Source organism: Canis aureus, chromosome 6, assembly GCF_053574225.1.
Source record: "Canis aureus isolate CA01 chromosome 6, VMU_Caureus_v.1.0, whole genome shotgun sequence".
NCBI lineage: Eukaryota > Metazoa > Chordata > Mammalia > Carnivora > Canidae > Canis > Canis aureus.
In genome coordinates this window covers 14,800,607-14,822,231 of record NC_135616.1, presented here as the reverse complement: position 1 = coordinate 14,822,231, position 21,625 = coordinate 14,800,607, and the positions used below count along the sequence as shown (strand labels likewise).

The 21,625-nt window shown below is 35.7% G+C and overlaps 1 protein-coding gene across 1 annotated transcript in view; it reads right to left on the bottom strand.

The window, feature by feature from the left end:
* The window catches only part of MIB1 (MIB E3 ubiquitin protein ligase 1), a 137,018-nt gene that overhangs the window by 15,053 nt on the left and 100,340 nt on the right, over nt 1-21,625 (bottom strand). The window contains exons 13-18 of the mRNA XM_077900234.1: nt 15,655-15,787; nt 12,067-12,153; nt 10,162-10,323; nt 6,195-6,376; nt 4,257-4,449; nt 92-170 (exon numbers count right to left, since the gene is read on the bottom strand). Of these exons, the coding sequence (XP_077756360.1) occupies nt 92-170; nt 4,257-4,449; nt 6,195-6,376; nt 10,162-10,323; nt 12,067-12,153; nt 15,655-15,787 (836 nt within the window). The remainder of the gene's footprint in view (nt 1-91; nt 171-4,256; nt 4,450-6,194; nt 6,377-10,161; nt 10,324-12,066; nt 12,154-15,654; nt 15,788-21,625) is intronic.

Below are 21,625 nucleotides of genomic sequence, written 5' to 3'. Positions count from 1 at the left end.
TTATTTAAAAAAAAAAAAACCTCCAAGTTATAATTTGTTTCATTTTCTATTTTTATAAAAACACTGAGTAAGTTTTGTGTAGGCTACTTACTCTCACAAGCACACATGTGTCCACAAGGTTGAAAAAGAACAGCTGCTTTCTTGTCAGAGCATACCACACATTCTTCAATCTACAAAAAAGACATTATACCACAAGTGTGAACATCTACAGATAAATCTCATAACTCTAACAGTGCATTTTGTATCCAAGTGTATTTCCTCTATAAGGCAGCAATCTCAGCACAGGAAACAATATGCATTCCTCCTCTGTCCTCTACTCTCTTGGTTACTCATCTTTCCACCTTTATATTCCCTGGCCCTTCACAGGTCCTATGTCAATGTTGATCTCGCTCTGTCCCAAAGAATGATAAAGAAAACTTCGTTTCCTTTGTGGTCAGAAAGACCAGAAAAGACTTTAATTAAACAAAACAAAACAAAACAAAACAAACACTATTTTGACATAAAAATTAAAAAAACAAATAAAGAAGTATAAAAATAAATATAAGATAAGCTAGATTTCTAATATTAATAAAAAACCCAGCCAGATTCACAGAATGCTAGATCCCAAGTGGTATTTTTCTGTCTATCTACATCTGAGGAACTTTTCCGGGACTTGGTCAGTTCCCCCATGCTGGTGGGAGATCATGGCTTTAGGCTGCTCTTTCTACCTAATCTCTGAAGCCACAAGTCTTACATAACCTGTTCAGAATTTCCCTCAATTTTACCTCCTCTTCATCTCCACTTCATCTGAGTGTTGAGTGCATAGCTATTTCTTAATCTTGGCTCTTGGCTTTTCTCACCCCCATCCTGTCCCACTGCCCTTGCTTCACATCCATCTGTCACCTGTTCTCCTTCTTTCTGATACACACTGACATTCACATTCACCCATATCTTGCACCATTTAATATTACTGTCCAAAAAGGATCACTCACCTATCACTTCACCTAAATATTGCATACATGCTCTTTCTATGGGCTTTCGTAACTTATATCTTGCATGTACATAGAATTTCTGTAGCTGAATAACAGGAGAAAACCGTAAGACGTGGCTTGTTGAGATCTTTGTATTCCTGGATTCAAATTGCAGCTCCAATAATAACAAATTATCTAAAACATTGTTGGGCCACAGCTCTTTTTATCTGAATGATAAAGAATAACCTTTCTTCATGGGATAGTAAAGGATAAATGAGATATTATGTGTGGAGTGTTTATTTCAAAATCAAACATAAAATCAGTGTCCAATGCATAATTCTCTTCTCCTCTCTATATAATGATGTGCTATTTCTTTAAAAGATTTCCTTTTTTTTTCTTTAAAAGATTTCCAATGCAATTGTTTATACATCTCAATTGTTTTTTTGTTTTTTTTTTTTTAATTTTTACTTATTTATGATAGTCACAGAGAGAGAGAGAGAGAGGCAGAGACACAGGCAGAGGGAGAAGCAGGCTCCATGCACCGGGAGCCCGATGTGGGATTCGATCCCGGGTCTCCAGGATCGCGCCCTGGGCCAAAGGCAGGCGCTAAACCGCTGCGCCACCCAGGGATCCCTATACATCTCAATTGTAAATAAAGAGTTTAAAATAATCTAGCAAATTGATTTAAACAGTCATTTACTTACCAAATCCCCTAATAAATATGAAGAAAATCTTTGTAGCCTTAGCTTTTTTCCCCTTTGAATTTTTTCCTCAGGTTATTTTTTTCCCCCTCAGGTTATATTCCCAGGAATGGAATTACTAAGTAAAGTATGTTTATTATAATGGCTCATAAATATTGTCAGGACAGTCCTTCAAAAACATGAACCCATTTAGTAAGCCTCCAGCAGTGTTTAAGAGAGTGCCCATTTTCCACTTTCCTAGCTAGCATTTTTTAAATTTCACTTATGCTAATTTGATAGGAATGGTTAATGGTAATTCATAATTTTTTATTTATATTTCTTTAATTGCTAAAGTGATGAGGCTTGTTTATTCCCCCTTCCTCTCTAAATACTAGTTTTGTAATTTGTTTCATCTTTAATGAAGATGTTCATTATCCTTTAACCACTTGGGGTCACTATTTCTTTATATCCAAAGGCTCTGCAGCTAACCTGTCAGATCTATTTGGTGGGTATATTACTTTTTCTACTTTTCTACAGGTTTGAAAATTTCATCATTTGAAAGTCAATGTAACAGCCCCCTAATTCTTGGAATTCAGAAGTGGTCTAAAAAGGAATGACAGCATATTCCTCCCTCTCTAGCTCTCTGTTGCATCAATCTTCCTTCTGTAGACACTTCTAAATTATGTCTGTGTATCATCACACAGGGGAAAGAACAAGGACTTAAGAATCAAGAGACCTGGGCAGCCCTGGTGGCGCAGCGGTTTAACGCCGCCTGCAGCCCGGGGTGTGATCCTGGAGACCTGGGATCGAGTCCCACATAGGGTTCCCTGCATGGGGCCTGCTTCTCCCTCTGCCTGTGTCTCTTGCCTCTCTCTCTCTCTTTCTATGTCTCTATGACTAAATAAATTTTTTAAAAATCTAAAAAGAAAAAAAAGAAAGAATCAAGAGACCTGCATTTAATATTCTGGGTATGCTTCTCTGAGCTTCAGTTTTTTTCAACTGTGAATCCTAGAGCTGGACTAGATGACCAGTAAGGGTTATTCTGTATCTAAGACTTTGCTGCTGGCAGGCAATGTGGGGCTCTCAACTCATTTTACATCTCTCTTAAAGTACCTACAACATCCTATATGGCAGAGTAGCTTTTAATCTAAGTCATAGTTTACCAGCAGATTACATATTTTTAAGAAGGGAATTATATACACTTCGCTCTTGACTATAAAGCAAGTGCTCAATAAAGATTTGTTGAAATAACACTTATCTACACAAAAAGTTTCAAGTGCAACAGCAGATTATACAGATCTAAAAATAAGAGAATGGCTGAAATTCTTTCTGATGCAGTCCTAAACTGTTGTTTAGTGAGCAGGTAACTAAATCAAATTGTAAGTACCAAGTAGAATGATCTTCATCAATTAAGTACAGATGACACAGATATAACACACATAAAATGCCAACAGAGTACCTGCAGACAGTTAAGTGCTGTGAGTTCACCCTTCCCACCTTTACAAAGGGACTCAGCAGCTATGTGCCTAATGCTGCTACTCCAGGATCTCCTATCCAAAAATAACTTCCCTGTACTTTTTCTGGTGCCAAAAATTCTTCTTCTGGATCATAGAAAACATCCAGTCTTAGAAGGTTCCCTATGAAAATGTAAAAAGCCCTGGCAACGTAATACCTTTTAAGTCACTGTCAACTAATTCATTATAAGAATTAATGCTAGCTCCTTTCTAATTAATGAAGGTAAATGAATAGCTTAAGAAACATCAGGGGAAAATGAAGCAAATAAAAAGAAAGGAATAAAAAAAAGAGTATAAACTTCATAAGTGAAACCAAAGAAAACCAAACATATCTTCCGGTTTAAACTACTCACCTTAAAAGAAATCATTTGTAAGAAACTTAAATCTCATTTTACCCACACATACGAAAAAACTAAAAGGAAAATCAATTATTTCAGTACAAACCAAATGGGTAAGACGGTACAGTTATGATAAAGCACTGAGTTACACAGAAAAAGAATGAAACCGGAAACCCAGAAAATACTACTTCTCAAAAAGCAGAGTCAGACAAGATCAAAAGTTCAGAGTGGATACAGAATTGGCTTTCATTAACAACAGGATGATCAGACTTTATTTGCCTCTTGGTAGGACACAATACAAAGTGAGTAGCATCATCCGTGAGAATTTCTTGCCAAATTCTTTAAGCTGACTCTAAACAAGACATTAGATCTAACTTCCAATTTACAGGAAACACAGAGGAAAAAGAAACAAACAACACCATGATAAAACAAATCCAAAATGTGTGACATTTTACCAAACGACAACAGAACAACTGGTCAAATATGAGTCCATGTACTCAAAATAACTACAATAAAAAATGGAATTAAGTACATCTTTAGGTTATAAGAGCCTTTGACAGCAAAAGAGTAGATCAATTTTATTTTTAACTTCTATAGTTTACACTTAAATAAGGAAACTCAAAACTGTTCTCTTGATAAATATATAAATTATACATTCTTGTATTTAAATCATTCTTAGAAAGAATGAAATTTAATATATGGCATCATATAATCTTATTTATAGTCTCAAAGAACTTCATAAAATGATAAAATATTGTATTAAAAATATATTACCTTTGTCCTGGACTGAACTTGTTCTTTACAGATGAGGCATTTCTTGACTCGTGGAGAACATAAAGAACAGGTAGCAATATGTCCACATGGGCCAAAAAGAGTATCTCTCTTCATATCTGAACACACCATGCACTCTTCCAAAGTTTCAGAATCATTACTAATCATAGAAGGACTTCGAGAACCCACCTGGCCACTAATAAAAGAAAATATTTATAATCAATCCTATCAGAATATTTATATTAATTAAAATGCTTTTAAAAAAATCGGCAGCATCATTAGTATACATAAAACAGCTTTAGTTATGTTAAAAAAATTAAGCTGTAACATCCATATAAGAAATAGTATATGCTATATTTTTCTATTTATATACACCTCTGCATCTTTATGTACTTCTAATACTATTCAAATTTTAAACTGAATAGCTCACCCAATGGAAAAGGGTGAATCTTCTTCTAACAGAGAAATCAAAAACATTACTCACAAAAAAATTGACATAAACACAGTTTCACTCAGAATCTGTTTTATCTATAACAGACCCAGCAGAGAAGGGCAGAGAAATAAAACAAAAATTCTAGCTAGAGCCCACATTAGTTTCCTTAACTACAGGCAGAATGAAGCATCATCAAAGTCCATAACTGACATGGCACTGTGGAAAACATGTCATTGCAGCTGCTGTTCAGACATTTCTCTAAATGTATCCTTGGGGAGCAGAAAACTCTACTATGGAAAGACAGAACTCATCTATAAATAAATAGATACAAGACACAGAAGTACATATATAAGACCAACTACAGCTATAAAAAGGGGATACGATTTTACGATTTCTACCACAATCTTCAGAAACTCACGAATACCCATGCATGCACACGCAAAGGGACTTTATCTTATACACCGGTTAGTTATTACTGCAGAAATTATAGTGCATTCTATATTTTTTGATGCACACTGACATTTTGTAATAGGATTTTATGTTCCTTAAGGATACACTTAGAGAAATACATATACCTCATTATGTTAATTTTCCCATTAACACAGCTCTATGTATGGATTCCAAAGAGAAGCCATTTATCACTATACCCAAATTATAAAAGAGGCAAGAAACACAAGATTAAAGGACAACTACTGAAATGTTCAGTGACAAGAACCAAGTAGAAAGGGCAATAATAGATACACAGTACCATTTAGATTAAAAAAAAAAATGTAACGAAATATACATCTTTGTATGTCTACAGTATCTCATAAGAAAATCAGTTGCATTATAAATAACTAAAATCACTGATATATTTTACTTTTAGAAAAGAAGACAAGTATGAAATCATTTTTAGAGACAACTCTATGAGGAATTGGTTCTTTCTTTCTTTTTTTTTTTAATTTCTTTTTATTGAGTTCAATTTGCCAACATATAGAATTACACCCAGTGCTCATCCCATGAAGTGCCCCCCTCAGGAATTGGTTCTTTCATGTGTTCATTCTTTCAAATTCTTTCAATCCTTCAGTGATACTTAAGTGAATACCTGTCAGGCAATGTGCAGTGTGCTAGAATTACTAAATTATCACAGGGTTTTTGTAAGATACACCTTACTGGTAAGCATGTAAAAAAGTCTATTAAAAGTTTTAAATACATCTAACATTAATCACAGCAACTTCACTAGTAAGGCTTTTTCTTATAAATTCCTCTAATATGTAGGAGTACTAGAAGATCAAACTGGTTTAGAAAAGTTTCTTAGCATTTATTATGCATAAAACATCATATTCAGTAATGTAGAAAATACCACATAAGAGACATAGTGCCTGTAGGAAAATTTTTAAGGAAGAAAGTGTCAACACAAAGATGATGAGCAAAGACAAAGACATTTTCAAGTAATCAAGTCCTCCATTATGAAACCACATGGTACTTTATACAGAGAGAATATTTTTATGATAATAAATGATACAAACCTGACTTTTTCCTTATGACACTTTGCCAGTGCTTTGCAGAGACTTGGATCAGGACAGAGATCAAGCGGCGATTGACCTTTCTTATTTCGAATGCTAAGATCAGCACCATTGGCAGCCAAAAAACAGGCAATAGACGCTGCACTCTTCTTCTCTGCCCCCTGGGTACCAAGTCCCATTATTAACTGAAATCAAATGAAAAGAGTCATGATTTTCTCCTTGAGAATCAATTCTCACCACCAAATATGTGTGTGCATGTATTATACAAAATAGACACATTATTATACAAAAATACATGTCTGGAAAGAACTAATGGCTTACGCAGATATGGTGGGCCTTTATGAGTTGCAGTCCTAATATCTATTCCCCTCTTCACTCCAGTTTTCTCAGGTATATAGCTTGAGAACTCTCTAGTTTTACAGGTGGACCAAAAAAGGCTAAGGCCAGTCAGATATCCACCTCATCTATGTGATTAGTTCAGGGATGACAAAATCAGGTCAATTAGGCCAATAAGACCCTAGAACAGGACTTCTGATGGACATATTGAGGAAATAGTAGTCCCTTCTCTCTCTCTCTCTCTATTTATTTATTCATTCATGAGACACACACACACACAGAGGCAAAGACATAGGCAGAGGGAGAAGCAGGCTTCCTGCAAGGAGCCCAATGTGGAACTTGATCCCAGGACCCCGTGATCATATCCTGAGCTGAAGGCAGATGCTCAACTGCTGAGCCACCCAGGCATCCCAGTAGTCCCTTCTCTACTCAATTTAGCTCTGGAGGTGCTAATAACGAACATGAAATAGTAAGAGGAGAGATGAGAGAGAAATGAGGCTTAGTTCCTTGGTTCCAATACCAAGGAACTGAGCCAAGAAATGGAAGAGGAAATAAAGCAGGTTCTGATGTCATATGAGCTACTGATTCAAACATGTTCTCAAACATCCATAGAGCATCTACAATGGACCAACTACTACTTTTAGCACTTTCCATGAATTCACTCATTTAATCTTTACAATAACTATATGGAGGTAATTATTCCACTCCCTTATAAAATGAGAAAGGAGGCACACAGGAGTTAAGAGAATTTACCAATGGTTATATAGAAAGGCAGCAATTCTAAAACACCTTGGTCTCAGAGCCCCTTCACATTCTTAAAAATGATTCTAAAATTCACATGGAAAGGTGAAAGACTTAGAATACTCAAATGACCTTGAAAAAGGAGAAAAAAGTTGGAGGACTTTTACCTGAATTGAATGATTATTATAAAGCTAAAGTAATAAAGACAGAGGGTTGGTATCACATAGTTAAAGACACAGATTAAAAGAATACAGGATCCAGGAAGGCTCACATATACGGTTAACTGATTTGTAATAAAGGCACAACAGGCAACTCAGTAGAAAAGGTCTTTTCAACAAATGGTGGTCAAATAACTGGAATATCCATAAGACAAAAAATGAACTCGTATTCATACTTCATACCATATATAAAAATTAAATGAGGGACGCCTGGGTGGCTCAGTGGTTTAGTGTCTGCCTTTGGCTTAAGGTGTGATCCTGGGGTCCTGGAATCAAGTCCCACATCGGGTTTCCTGCATGGAGCCTGCTTCTCCCTCTGCCTGTGTCTCTACCTCTCTCTGTCTTTCATGAGTAAATGAAATAAAATAAAAATTAACTCCGAATGAAACACAGTCTGATGTAAGACCTAAATGTGAGACAGAATCCAACAAAATGCTAGAGAACACAGGTAGCAAACTCTTTGATCTCGGCCACAGCAACTTCTTGCTAGACATGTCTCCAGAGTCAAGGGAAACAAAAACAAAAATGAACTACTAGGACTTCATGAGGACAAAAAGCTTTTGCACAGCAAGGGAAACCATCAACCAAACTAAACGGCAATCTACCAAATGGGAGAAGATACTTGCAAATGACAAAGGGCTAGCATCCAAAATCTATAAAGAATTCATCAAATTCAACATTCAAAAAATAAAAAAATCCAGTTAAGAAATGAGCAGAAGACATGAACAGACATTTCTCCAAAGACAAATGGCCAACAACATGAAAAAAAGGCTCAAATCAGGCATTATCAGGGAAATACAAATCAAAACCACAATGAGATACTACCTCACACCCGTCAGAATGGCTAAAATTAACAAGTCAAGAGACAAGAGTTGTTGGTGAGGATGTGGATAAAGACAGAACTTTCTTACACTGCTGGGGGGAATGCAAACTGGTACAGCCACTCTGGAAAAACAGCAGGAGGTTCCTCAAAAAGTTAAAAATACAACTACCCTATGACCCAACAAGTGCACTACTAGGTATCTATCCGAAGGATGCAAACATAGTGCAAAGGGGCACCTATACCCCAATATTTATAACAGCAATGTCCATTAGAGCCAAGCTATGGAAAAAGCTCAGATGTCCATCGATGGAAAAATGGATAAAGATGATGCAGTGGGGATCCCTGGGTGGCGCAGCGGTTTGGCGCCTGCCTTTGGCCCAGGGCGCGATCCTGGAGACCCGGGATCGAATCCCACGTCGGGCTCCCGGTGCATGGAGCCTGCTTCTCCCTCTGCCTGTGTCTCTGCCTCTCTGTCTCTCTCTGTGTGACTATCATGAATAAATAAATAAAATCTTTAAAAAAAAAAAAAAAAAAAAAAAAGATGATGCAGTGTGTATACAAACACAAACACAAACACACACACACACACACACAATGTAATATTACTCAGCCATCAATAAGAATGAAATCTTGCCACTTGAAACGGCCTGGCTAGAACTAGAGGGTATTATGCTAAGTGAAGTAAGTCAGTCAGAGAAAGACAAGTACTGCATGATTTCACTTATATGTAGAATTTAAGAAACAAAACTGATGAACACAGGTGAAGGGTAGGAAAAATAAAATAGGTTAAAAACAGAGAGACAAACCATAGGAGACTCTGAACTATTATAGAGAACAAACTGTGGATTGCTGGAGGGGAAAATGGTAGAAGGATGGAATAAACTGGGTGATGGGCATTAAGGAGGGCACTTGATGTAAGGAGCACAGGTGTTTATAGAAGACTGACAAATCACTAAATTCTACCCTGAAATTAATGATATACTATATGTTAACTTGATTTCAAAAGGAAAAAAAAAGAATCATAGTTCTAAATGTAACAGCTAAAACTTAATAAACTTCTAGTACAAAAGAGGAGAAAACCTTAGTGATCTGGGTTTAGCAAAGATTTTTCAGAAAGGACACAAAACACAAACAATGAAAGAAAAATTTATAAATCAGACTTCATCAAAATTAAGAATTTCTGGGGATACCTAGGTGGCTCAGCGGTTAAGCGCCTGCTTCAGCTCAGGGCGTGATCCTGAAGTCCCGGGACCGAGTCTACATCAGGCTCCCTGTATGGAGCCTGCTTCTCCCTCTGCCTATTCTCTGCCACCCGCCCTGTGTCTCTCATGAATAAATAAAATCTTAAAAAAAAAAAAAAAAAGAATTTCTGCTCTTCCAAAAACACTATTGTAAGAATGAAAAGACAAGCCAGATGAGGAGAAAATATGTGCAAATCCCGTATCTGATACAGAATTTGAATTCAGACTCTTAAATCTCAATAGTAAGAAATCAGTTCAACAATGCACAAAAAATGTGAACAGATACCTCATCAAATACATATGACTGACAAGCAAGTGAAAAGATGTTCAATATCAATGACTGCTGAGTCATTAGGGAAATGTAAATCAAAACCCCAACATACCACTGCACACCCATATAAATGGCTAAAGTTAAAAAATAACCAAACAACTTTCAATAGAATTAGAAACAATATACTCAGAATTAACTATTACTTAGTCCATAAACTAAGTTTCTACATATGCAGTTCTAATAAAATATTTTATCAGAAACAGATTAAATTAACCACAAATATAGAAATTGCATTAAAAGATACTTCCAGTAGTACAGAATTAAAGATTAATTTACTCACTGTGTTTTTGGATGGCTCCCATGCAGCATCTACCTTCCCCACATCTTGCATATCTTGGAGCTGACGCAGCTGAGACAAGGTATGATGCCTCAGAGCTTCATGCAAAGGAGTATCCCCATCCTTATCCTGAATATCTAATTTGGCACCTGCACGGACCAAAAGCTAAAAGAGAAAGACATCTTATTTTGCTAAGGTCTCTCTGGCCGATAAGAAATTACTACATATTTAAAGTAACAAAGACAAAATCAGAGAGGGAGACAAACCATAAGAGGCTCTTAACTATAGGAAACGAACTGAGGGTTACTGGGGGGGGAGGGGTTAGGGGATGAGGTAACTATGTGATGGATATTAAGGTGGGCACTTGATGGAATGAGCACTGGGTGTTATATACAACTGATAAATCATTGAACTCCACCTCTGAAACTAATAATACACGATATGTTATTTAATTGAATTTAAATAAAATAAATTTTGATAAATAAAGTAACACTGACAGATCCCTGGCCCTACCTGAAGGTAGTGATCTCAGAGTCGTGGGTCTACTTAGGATTCATTCTCCCTCTCCCTGGACCCCTGCTTCCCCTGCTCGCTCTAGCTCTCTCTCAAAGGAATAAATAAAATTTGTAATAATAAATACATCTTTAAAAATTAAAAAGATTTTGTCAAGTAATTTCTACACCCAATGTGGGGCTCAAATCCACAACCCCAAAATCAAAAGTTTCATGCTCTACTGACTGAGCCAGCCATTATCCCCCCTTTTTCTCCTTTTAATTGCAGATATGTGAATTGGGATATTTTAAGTACTTCCAATAGGACCAAATCGTAAATGTTCACAATTCTACTACTACTTAAAGATATTAACTTATTTCAAGCAAGTTATTTATTCTATTCTCTTTGTGGTTAATTTTCTCCAAATGTAGAGTCATAAGGAAAGTCAAAAAATCACAGATAAATGAAAATATTTTTAGCAAGAAGAATTTTAGGTAACAATGTGAAGTGTGTGCTAAACTACTGAGGTATTGATATAACTCAAAAATATCTTAATAAATATAACTTTATATTTAAGACTTTACTTATAGTGCTTTATTGATTTTCCTAATCCTTTCTACAAATGCTGTCACAGAGTTTAAAAAAAACACAACAGAAGACAATCTCAAGCATATGGTCTTACCTGTCTTGGCAAATTATCATTTGTTGGTGGTTTTCCTTTTTTTTACTTTGTTCCCAAAAGTTTACATAAAATGTCACTCTAGGACAGTGTTTCTCAAATTTGAACATGCATGAGAATTACCTGGAGGACTTGTTAAACCACAGATTGCTAGTTCCCACCCCTGGAGGTTCTGATTTGGTCGGTCTGAGGTGGGGCCCAAGAATTTTCTACCAAGGTCCCAGGTGATGCTGATGCTGCTGGTTCAGCTTCTAAACTTTAAGAATCACTGCTCTACAAAAAAATTTTAAACCGATAATCTTTCAAATATTTTCTCTGGAATATCAGATTAGTCAAATAAAAATATGTATTTCAGTTTTTTTGGAATCTGTGCAGTAAACGTCCAACCTAAGCTTTTAATTATAGTGCACTCTCAATTACACAAATTAAGAGGAAATGTACTTTTTAAAAGCCAGTTTATATGTTACCATGAAATTCTCTGATTTAATATTTTGGGAAGTCGCAAGTCTGGCAACAAAATTATACAACAGACCTTGAATATCAGTTTTAAGATTTTTTCCCCTATTATAAATTAAAAACTCTTTACCCAACTAATACAAAATATTAGCCTAAAATCATAATTTTTACAACCAACTATGCTTTTTGAAAGATCTAACCATGTATAATTTTCAAGACCTTCTAGAAATCTGTCTAAAAACATAACTATCAGGTAAGATTCTTCTTAGTAAATACTTTACCCTCACAATCTGGGTGTGCTGTCGTTCAACAGCAAGGTGTAGGGCAGTCTGTTGGTTCACATTCTGGATATCCAGATTAGCATTACCCTGAAAAAGAAGAATGAAGTTTACATACTCAAAATTTGACAACCCTGGACACTAAAACTGTAACTCTTCATTAGGAATAAACAACACAGAACACTGTTGACCACTCTCCTCCCTTCTAGCTATAGCAACATTGTTCTCATAACAGTAGCTGGCGATACAGCAAGAATTAGATGGGGCAATAAACTTTCTGAGATAGAACAGCAAGTTTACAATAATTACTTATTATGGTGACTCTATCTAGGAACAGTTAAAAAACGAAGTTCAGTACAGAGCTCAAACACATCTCCCTCTCAATCTCCATTATATAGCAACAGAGGTAATTACCTCCTTTTCATTGTAAATAATATTTCCTGAAGTTCTATTAGTGAGTCTTCATATTGGATTTAGATTTACTTTAATGACCTAATAAGGTCACCTCCTCTTGCTGCATGACTGAGCTCTTATTCAGTGAAAAGGAACTTCGCTGGAGGGTGAGAAGACAATGCTTAATTAGTACATAAAAATACTTACTAAAGGGAAAGCACAATGTCCTACCAGGGTCCTGGGATAGTCAAAGCACTATTTGAGAACAGTTGATGCCAAGGACAGAGGAAAGGAACTGAAAAGCAAAAGTCCTAAACTTATTGGCACAAGGGGACCTAGAGCTTCTAGAACTTAAGAGGCATTCTGCTATTTCATGATCATTTCCTCGACTCTAACACAGTCATAGTGCAACTTATTTCACAGGGTCAATATGATGATGGGATTAAGGGTGGGCTGCCTCTAAATAATCCCACTTTGGTATATTGATTATTTTGTATTAAAGTTACTTAAGAAATAGCCAGAGCAAGGACACTCTGACCTTCCTTCGTTCCCCTGAAAGCAGAAAATAAATTCCCCATGTGAAGGCTATCCTTTCTGCATCTGGAGGGTAGAGGGCATCCTTATTGCCAGAGATTAAGAAATTAAGGACCAAGAATTACTATCTAAACTTTGTTACTTCATTTATTTATTTGCTAACCCAAGTGCAAACCCCTTTGTGTATTCTCCACAAATTATTATTTGTTTAAAAGGTATAAAAAGTTGCCTCACTTTGGAGAGTCTCATATTTTTCTGAGCTCCCACGTATACAAAATTAAATGTGTTTTTCTCCTATTGTTATGTCTCATGTCAATTTAATTATTAGACCAGCCAAAGAACCTAGAACAGAAGAAAGAAAAAATTTTCCCCCCCTCCAGTAAAGATTCAGAAAAAAAGCATGTAAAACCACCCTATATACAATGTCTTGTGTAATAATTTTAAAAATTAAATTAAGAAAAGGGCTACAGATCCGTAAGATAAACTTTATCATTCTGTTTACATCTTACAACCATTCATGCCCTCTGAATACAACTCTGAAACCCGACCTGTGCCCTTGTTTGGGGTATTAGGTAGAGTTGAAACTCCAATAATGCTATGACATATTCTGGAAGATTGGAGTTTCTGATTTGTTTTTATTATTTATGTTTCTCTGGGTGTCATCAGGAAGAACTTGATCTCAGCTTGTTTTCTTACCATGCCTGTTCTCATTAAATGCACAAAGTGAGAGATTTTCTTTTTTAAGTTCCTGAACTTTTCCATCATTAGATTTTCCAAAGTAGTATTCACTGTACGGAGGTACTTTAATTCCTTTATCTAGAGAGTAGTTCATGAACATCGGGCCCACTTTCAGTTTGAGGTTATTACATGTAAAGCTGCTAAAAATATTGTGCACTAAAGTATTTGTGAGGAAATATGTCCTCAGTTCTCTTGAGTACATACCTAGAGGGGGGCTACCAGGTTGCATAGTAAATACATGCATAATTTTATTAAGAACTGCCAAAACTTTCAAACTTTCAAAGTGGCTCTAAAAAATACCAGCAATGTCTGAATTCTAATTGCTCCACATCCCAACCAACATTTGGTTAATCTTAGTTATTTTCATTGATAGTAGTAGTACTAGAAGCAGATTAGTAGTATTTCACTGTGGTTGTAATTTCTAATATGTGATTATTGAAACAAAATCACAGGAAATACGGTCAACATCAAAAAATAACTATTTCCATTTATTTGTAATATACAATTAGAAACTGAAAATTCAAACAATACAATTTACAACAGCATGAAAGAAACGAGTTAAGATATATCTGGGGGGAAAAAAGGTTCAATCTAAAATGTGCAGTGCAACCAGAATGTCAAGACTTTTTAATGGAAACTAGTAATCCGATTCTAAAATTTATAGGGACATTCAAAAATCTAAAATATCGAAGTAACTCTCAGAAAAAAGAACAAAGAACAAAGTTGGAAGAGTTACTTTAACGGATCTCAAGACCTAATTAAAAACAATAATCAAGACAGTGTGACACTGGCATATTGTCAGTTATCTGTATTTTGCATTGAAACGGAAATTATCACAATTAACAATACTTTAAGAATAGTAACCTTAATAATAAAGGCTTATTAGTCAATGGTACTGGTGACAGATGATAGCTACACTTGGGGTGAGCAAAGCATAATGAATAGCATCCAAATGGTCAAATCACTATGCTGCTGTACACCTGAAACTAATGAAACACTGTGTGTCAGCTATACTTCAATGTGATGCTAATCACACATAATGAACAATTTACTAAATGTTCCTGCTATTTCATCTTCTTAACTAGACTAAGTTCTGTGAATCAGAGATCACAGATAATTCTTTGGTAACTTCAGTGCTTCTATATGGCATATGCTTCATTGAAGTATTTAAAAATTTTGCTGAAAAACTAAAACATCATAAAACTATAGTAAATAGGGATCCCTGGGTGGCGTAGCGGTTTGGCACCTGCTTTTAGCCCAGGGCGCAATCCTGGAGACCCGGGATCGAATCCCACGTCCGGCTCCCGGTGCATGGAGCCTGCTTCTCCCTCCTCCTGTGTCTCTGCCTCTCTCTCTCTCTCTCTCTGACTATCATAAATAAATAAAAAAAAAATTGAAAAAAAAAAAAAAACTATAGTAAATAAATTCCCCCAAAATCCAATCTCATAAAAATCTGGTGTCATCTTATTTCAAAGATGAATCAAATGACTGAAGTGAACCTGCTGCTATCCAGTCATAGATTCCTGGAGTCCAGCAGTAGGCATGAACTGAATCCCCAGGTCCTGGCTGTAGCCTGGAGTTATCTGACAGCAACTGGCCACACTAGCTTAGATACCAACATAATGGTTCTTGGCCTTATGGCTGATGGATACTTCTGACAACAGTGGTAGCGATTCTGGAAAATCACTTATGCCTATTTCATGGAACCAATCTAGGAACACTGTAGAAGGGAATAATCGGGCTACACACACACAGACCACTACCCTCCATTTAAAAGTGTTAGGCAGAAGAATGGAGTGCATGCACCATATCTGAATTTCCATAATCATGGGATTTTACTATAACCTATCAATAGGTAGTTGATGAAGTAATAAACAAATGGCAACGGTCCAAAATTGTTAAAAATTATGGCACAGCTTTTCCTACCTGATGTACCAACAGTTCAGCCACTTCTACATGATTGTTTAGCGCAGCCAGATGTAAGGCAGTATAACCATCATCTTTCTTCTCATCCACAATCCATGGTCTTGGTAATTTAGACAGTAAAACACGCATTGCACTGAAAGTCAAGTTTACATGATTTTGAGATTTACATAATTTGATATTTAATTAAATATTTCACTATTTTCTTTAGAAAAAATGTTCAAAGAAAACTTCTGAAATCAAATAAAAACATTCTTCTTTAAAGAAAATTATGCACTGAGAGAAACATGAATTGTATTTTTTTCTAAATCTCTAATGTGCAGCTTTTTGATGCTTTAGGAGGTAAAGAAACTATCACCATTTAGGGAATAGAATCAAACTAGAATAGGAGTGTGTTACAAAAGGAAAAACCTAATGAGAGAAAAAAAAAAAAAGGAGAAAGAAATAGATCCAAACAAGGACAATTTATGGTCTTGTGGAAACTCTTAGGTTCAACTTGAATATTATCTATTAATGAAAGAGTAAATAAAGAAAAGCCAGGTTAACAACAACAAAGTAGGAATAATAGTGATAAAAAGACAAATTTCATGTAACTGGTAGATTATCATGAACTGTAGTTAAAAATCTGATATATATCATTTAGCAATGCTAAATCCAGTTGGTATCAAAACACACAAAATGGTAATTACAATATTTAAAATTTTGGGATCAATAACAACATATTTCCAGAGCAAGAAAGTTATTCTAAAGAACATCAAAAAGTAAAGCATAAAAGAGGAGGAGAAGTCATTATCAAGAAGTGATGCTTCTTCAAAAAATAAACTATTGGGACTACATCAAAATAAACTTTGCACAGCAAAGGAAACTATCAACAAAACAAAAAGGCAACCTCCTCAATGGGAGAAGATATATGCAAATGATATATCTGAGAAGAGATTAATATCCAAAATATGTGAAGAATTTACACAACACCAAAAAAAAAACAATTTGATCAAAAAAATGGGCAGAGGACCTGAACATTTTTCAGGTCCATAACTTTCCAAAGAAGTCATACAGATGGCCAACAGACATATGAAAAGATGTTCAACATTACTAATCATCAGGGAAATGTAAATGAAAACCACAATGAGACATCACTTTATACCCGTCAGAATGGCTAAAATCAGAGACAAGAAATAACGTGTTGGTGAGGAGGTAGGAAAAAAGGAACCCTCCAGTGTACTGCTGGTGGGAATATAAATTTGTACGGCCAGTGTGGAAAAAAATATGTGCTTCAAAAAATTAAAAATAAAAGCATCATATGATCCAGTAATTCCACTACAAGGTATTTACCCAAAGAAAACAAAAACACTAATTCAAAAACATACATACATTTCTGTTGCAGTAAACAGTACACTCCTGTTTACTGCAACATTACTTACAAGAGCCAAGATATGGAAGCAATCCAAGTGTCCACTGACAGATAAAATGGATAAAGAAGATGTGGTATATATACACAATGGAATATTACCCAGCCATAAAAGAAAAAAAGGATGAGGTCTTACCATCTGTGACAACAAGGATGGACCTAAAGGGTATTATGCTAAGGGAAATGAGTCAGGTAGAGAATACTACATGATTTAACTTACATGTCAAATCTAAAAAACAAATGAATACACAAACAGCAGAATCAGACTTATAAATACAGAGAATAAACTGATGGTTGCCAGAAGAGAGGGGAGTAGTTAGAGAGGGGGAGATACGGGCTTCCAGTTACTGGATGAATGAGTCACAAGGGTCAAAGGTACAGCATAGAGAATATAGTCAATGATATTTAATAGCACTGTATGGGGACAGATGGCAGCTACACTTGCGGTGAGCACAGCATAACATATAGAGATGTTCAACCACTATGCTGTACATGTGAAACTAAGTAACATCATATGTCAACTACACTCAACTAAAAAAAATTATTTTTAAAGAAATACCTAGCCCACTCCCAAAAAAGAAAAGTAAAATTAAAAGCAACTTTTCTTACCATATACCAGTAACTGCTTAACAGAAAGATTTTATGCAGAAAACTCATAACTTCGAAAAATCCTCCCTTAATATATGTATCCACTATTTTGTTTAAGACTGAGAAAATGACTACCCCTATAAAGAGTGTTGGACTTGGCATGGACCTGATATACACATATTAGACATTAGGGGTTTTCCCACTCCTAACAAAAGACATAAAAACTGAAACACTTTTAAATTTGTGCCAACAAGGCGGTGGAGGGGAGCAAGCATAATTACAAGTATTAAGCTTTACATCCAAAAATTATTAAAAAGCCTTTCTCTGCTATATTCATTTATTGTTTATGATAAATAAAATATAAAGGAACATGAAAACATAATAAATAAAATTGTGCCAACAGAGTATTAAAAGACAAGAAATGATAATAAGACACATATTCGGATAGTTTTTCTTAGGTGATACATATGAAAGATAAAATTTTGAAATAGAGAAATGTTACAAACATATGGAGAAATAGGCTGAAGATGTAGAGTAAGAGTGTATAAATGAAACTGTAAGCCTATAAAATGAGAATAAGGCCTAACAAGACCCAGAACATATTTCTTTAATATAATGGTCTATGAATCCCATGTAGGAAGCCCAAGAAATCTCTAAACAGTCTCTGGAAGATCCAAGTACTTTTTTTATGATTTTATTTATTTATTCATGAGAGACACACAGAGAGAGAAACAGGCAGCGGGAGAAGCAGGATCCATGCAGGGAGCCCGATCCAGGACTCGATCCCGGGTCTCTAGGATCACATCCTGGGCTGAAGGCGGCACTAAACCGCTAAGCCACCCGGGCTGCCCAGATCCAAGAACTTCTAAAACTGTATTCAAATTTGTAAGTTTACAGCTTTTGTCAGATTTTAAAATAGGTCTGTAACCCAAAGTATACAGAGTATCACAACTTAAATACAGCTTTTAGTGGTTGTTACTAAAGTCATAATCACTGCTTTGGGGTGACAAAATTATTTCAAAATCTATGGAAAAGTATGGACGTATCTATATGTCCCAGAGAAATGCACGTATCTATAGCTCTGCCTACAATTTTGAAAGCGTCTACAAACCCCTAAATCCCATTCGTGGATCTCACAGAAAGCTCAGGTTTCCTATTTTAGTTTGTTTACAGTAATTGTGAGTATTCTGATCTTCCTCCTTAAGTAGACTAAAATAAGATACTAGATATTGGGGTGCCTAGCTGGCTCAGTGGTAGAGTATGTGACTCTTAATCTCAGGGTTGTAAGTTGGAGCCCCACATTGGGTGATTACTTAAAAATAAAATCTTTAAAAAACGAGAGAGAGATAGTAGATACTATGTAACTTTGACTCAGATTCTTAACAGGGAAAAAACTGGTACCACATTGTACTACTGGATGTTTGGATTTGGCATAATCTTGGTGCCAAAACATTATCTAGAACTCTACACATATGTATGTAAGAAATGACTATGTAAGAAATGACCATGTAAGAAATGAACTTATAAGGCTTTTATGATTCTTTTGGAGAGTTTAGAAGATATAAGCAATAAATCACGAGGAAAAAAACTTTTATTAAAAATAAAGTGAAATCATAAGATAGTAAACACTTATTGATTTAAACAAAAACTGATAGGATTATGTTGAGAGAAATGGTGTAAGAGACAATGTCAATAGTTTTAAATCTTCATTTCTCATGACATGACATCAGTAGATATTATCTACAATTGATAAATTAGGAAAACTGCAGGATAAGCTGGAAGTTACTGAATAGGGAGGGTGTTGGGGGAAGCAAAGGGATGAAGAGGGATAAAGGAGAACACATTCTTTCATTATAAGCTTTGTAGTACTATTTGACTTAGCTATGTATATATGTATCAGATTTTTAAAATTTAAGTCAAAACACTAGAATAATATTTAGGCTTACTATATTAACATCTTTTAACTTGCTACTTTAGTTCTTATAGCCAAACTATACAAATATGACGTAAGTTTTACATTATAAAGTGTGGTTCATGCTACTTTTACGAAGTTTTTTTTTTTTTTTTTTTTTTTAGTCAAATTACTGAATATCCTTGAGAAGATGGTTCTTGTGAAACCATGTTTCCCACTATCTCGCATTCCTGTTTCGGAAGTACCTTCTCATATTATGCTGCCAATAACTCAGAGAAAAGAAAGGGAAAGAGGAGCAGTTTCCTTCTCTGAGCATAAGCTATCCACTGACATGTGGATGTCCAAGCCATCATAACTTGTCCTTCTGGGCTTGTATTTCCTAAGTGAACAAGTGAGAGAAAGCTGAAGTCTCTCAGAAAGAAGAGCCATGGCTCAGAAGGTTAGTAAGGCATTTAAACAGAAATAGAGACGTATTTTTGAAAACCTACTCTCTCTACTATCTCACTACCTTATGTCTTCTTGCCTTTTCCTCTCAGTACAAAATGTGTAAATGAACTGTCAGGGCAAAAGAAAGATGGTAATTCCAAGCTACTGTTACAAGTAACAAAAATGATCCCAGTCCCTTCTCGATTACATTCTATAAAGTAAATCAAATCCTTATACTAAAATGCAAAATTCAGATTTTCAGAGATCATGTTTTCACTTCAGAACCAATCCATTCTGTTAATTAGTCCTACTTCTGTGGGGTGGACAGTCTGAGGAGCCCATAATCCAACCAGGAAAGCCACGGTCAGCTATCCCCTGCAGTGCTGTAGTTCCTGAAGAGGAGACTTATGCTACAAGCACTCAAGTCCATAGAGTTGCTGAGATCAGGGTGTGACCAGTTCGACACATCAATAATTTGATTAAGTCAAAACTCTCACCTGTGGAGCACAGTGTATGAGATTTGGAGGTATTTTTCCTAATGCCCATACACTCTTCTTTATTTCTCAATCTAGTTGTTTTCCAAGAGGTTAAGGACATGGATGGTTTAAAGGTAAGATCTTACTACCAGTTAAGCAGGCATTTGTGAACAGTGCCAAAGAAGCATTAAGTTCCGGAACAACTAATAGTGGTGCCTAGCATAATCCCTGGCACATGGTAATACTCAAACGTTTGCTGAATGATGAACAAATGAGTTCTAAGAAGTAGAGGGGACAAGCAGCTGTCTACATTGGTATGTAGCAGTCAAATGGCACTGGGTCCATTTTTAGGGCCTGCCATGTTTTACAATCTTTCTTCAGAGACAGGCAATGTTTTCCAAATGAATCCAAGTAGCTGAAGTGTGGAGGCCTTACTATTAGAATTACTTAATGTAAAAACACATTAGAATCGCTGAATAGCACATATTAAGTGTTCAATAAATGCTTGCTAAATAAATTAATGAAACAATCCCTTAAATAATAAAGCCAGAATTCATAAAGGAATCTACTAAAAGTTGATCAATCCCAAGCAGAAGTTCTTTAGGGCATACTAAATGCAAACCAGTATGTGATATTCTATACATATTTTTGTTCGATACCCACCCCTATCTGAATGGATGCAGACAAGAAGACTGAGAGGATGTATACTCAAAATCTATCCATGGTAATCACTTTAATAAATGAATATGGCTGTTTTTTATTTTCTTTCACCTACTTTTAACTAGTGAATAGATGTTTTTAAACTTTTTTTAATGTGCTCCCTCCTCAACTTTTTTTGACAGTACCACAATTAAAAAGCTCATTAATGGGCAGCCCAGGTGGCGCAGCGGTTTAGCACCGCCTGCAGCCCGGAGCGTGATCCTGGAGACCCTGGATCGAGCTGGATCGAGTCCCACGTCAGGCTCCCTGAATGGAACCTGCTTCTCCCTCTGCCTGTGTCTCTGCGCCTCTCTCCCTCTCTGTCTCTATGAATAAATAAAATCTTTAAAAAAAACTCATTAATTTAGCTTAATTTCATTAAGTGGAAATTTAGTAATGTAGCAGAATTTAGCTCAAAATGAAAGAGATATACAATAATTCAAGCTGCAGAAGAGTTGTATAGCT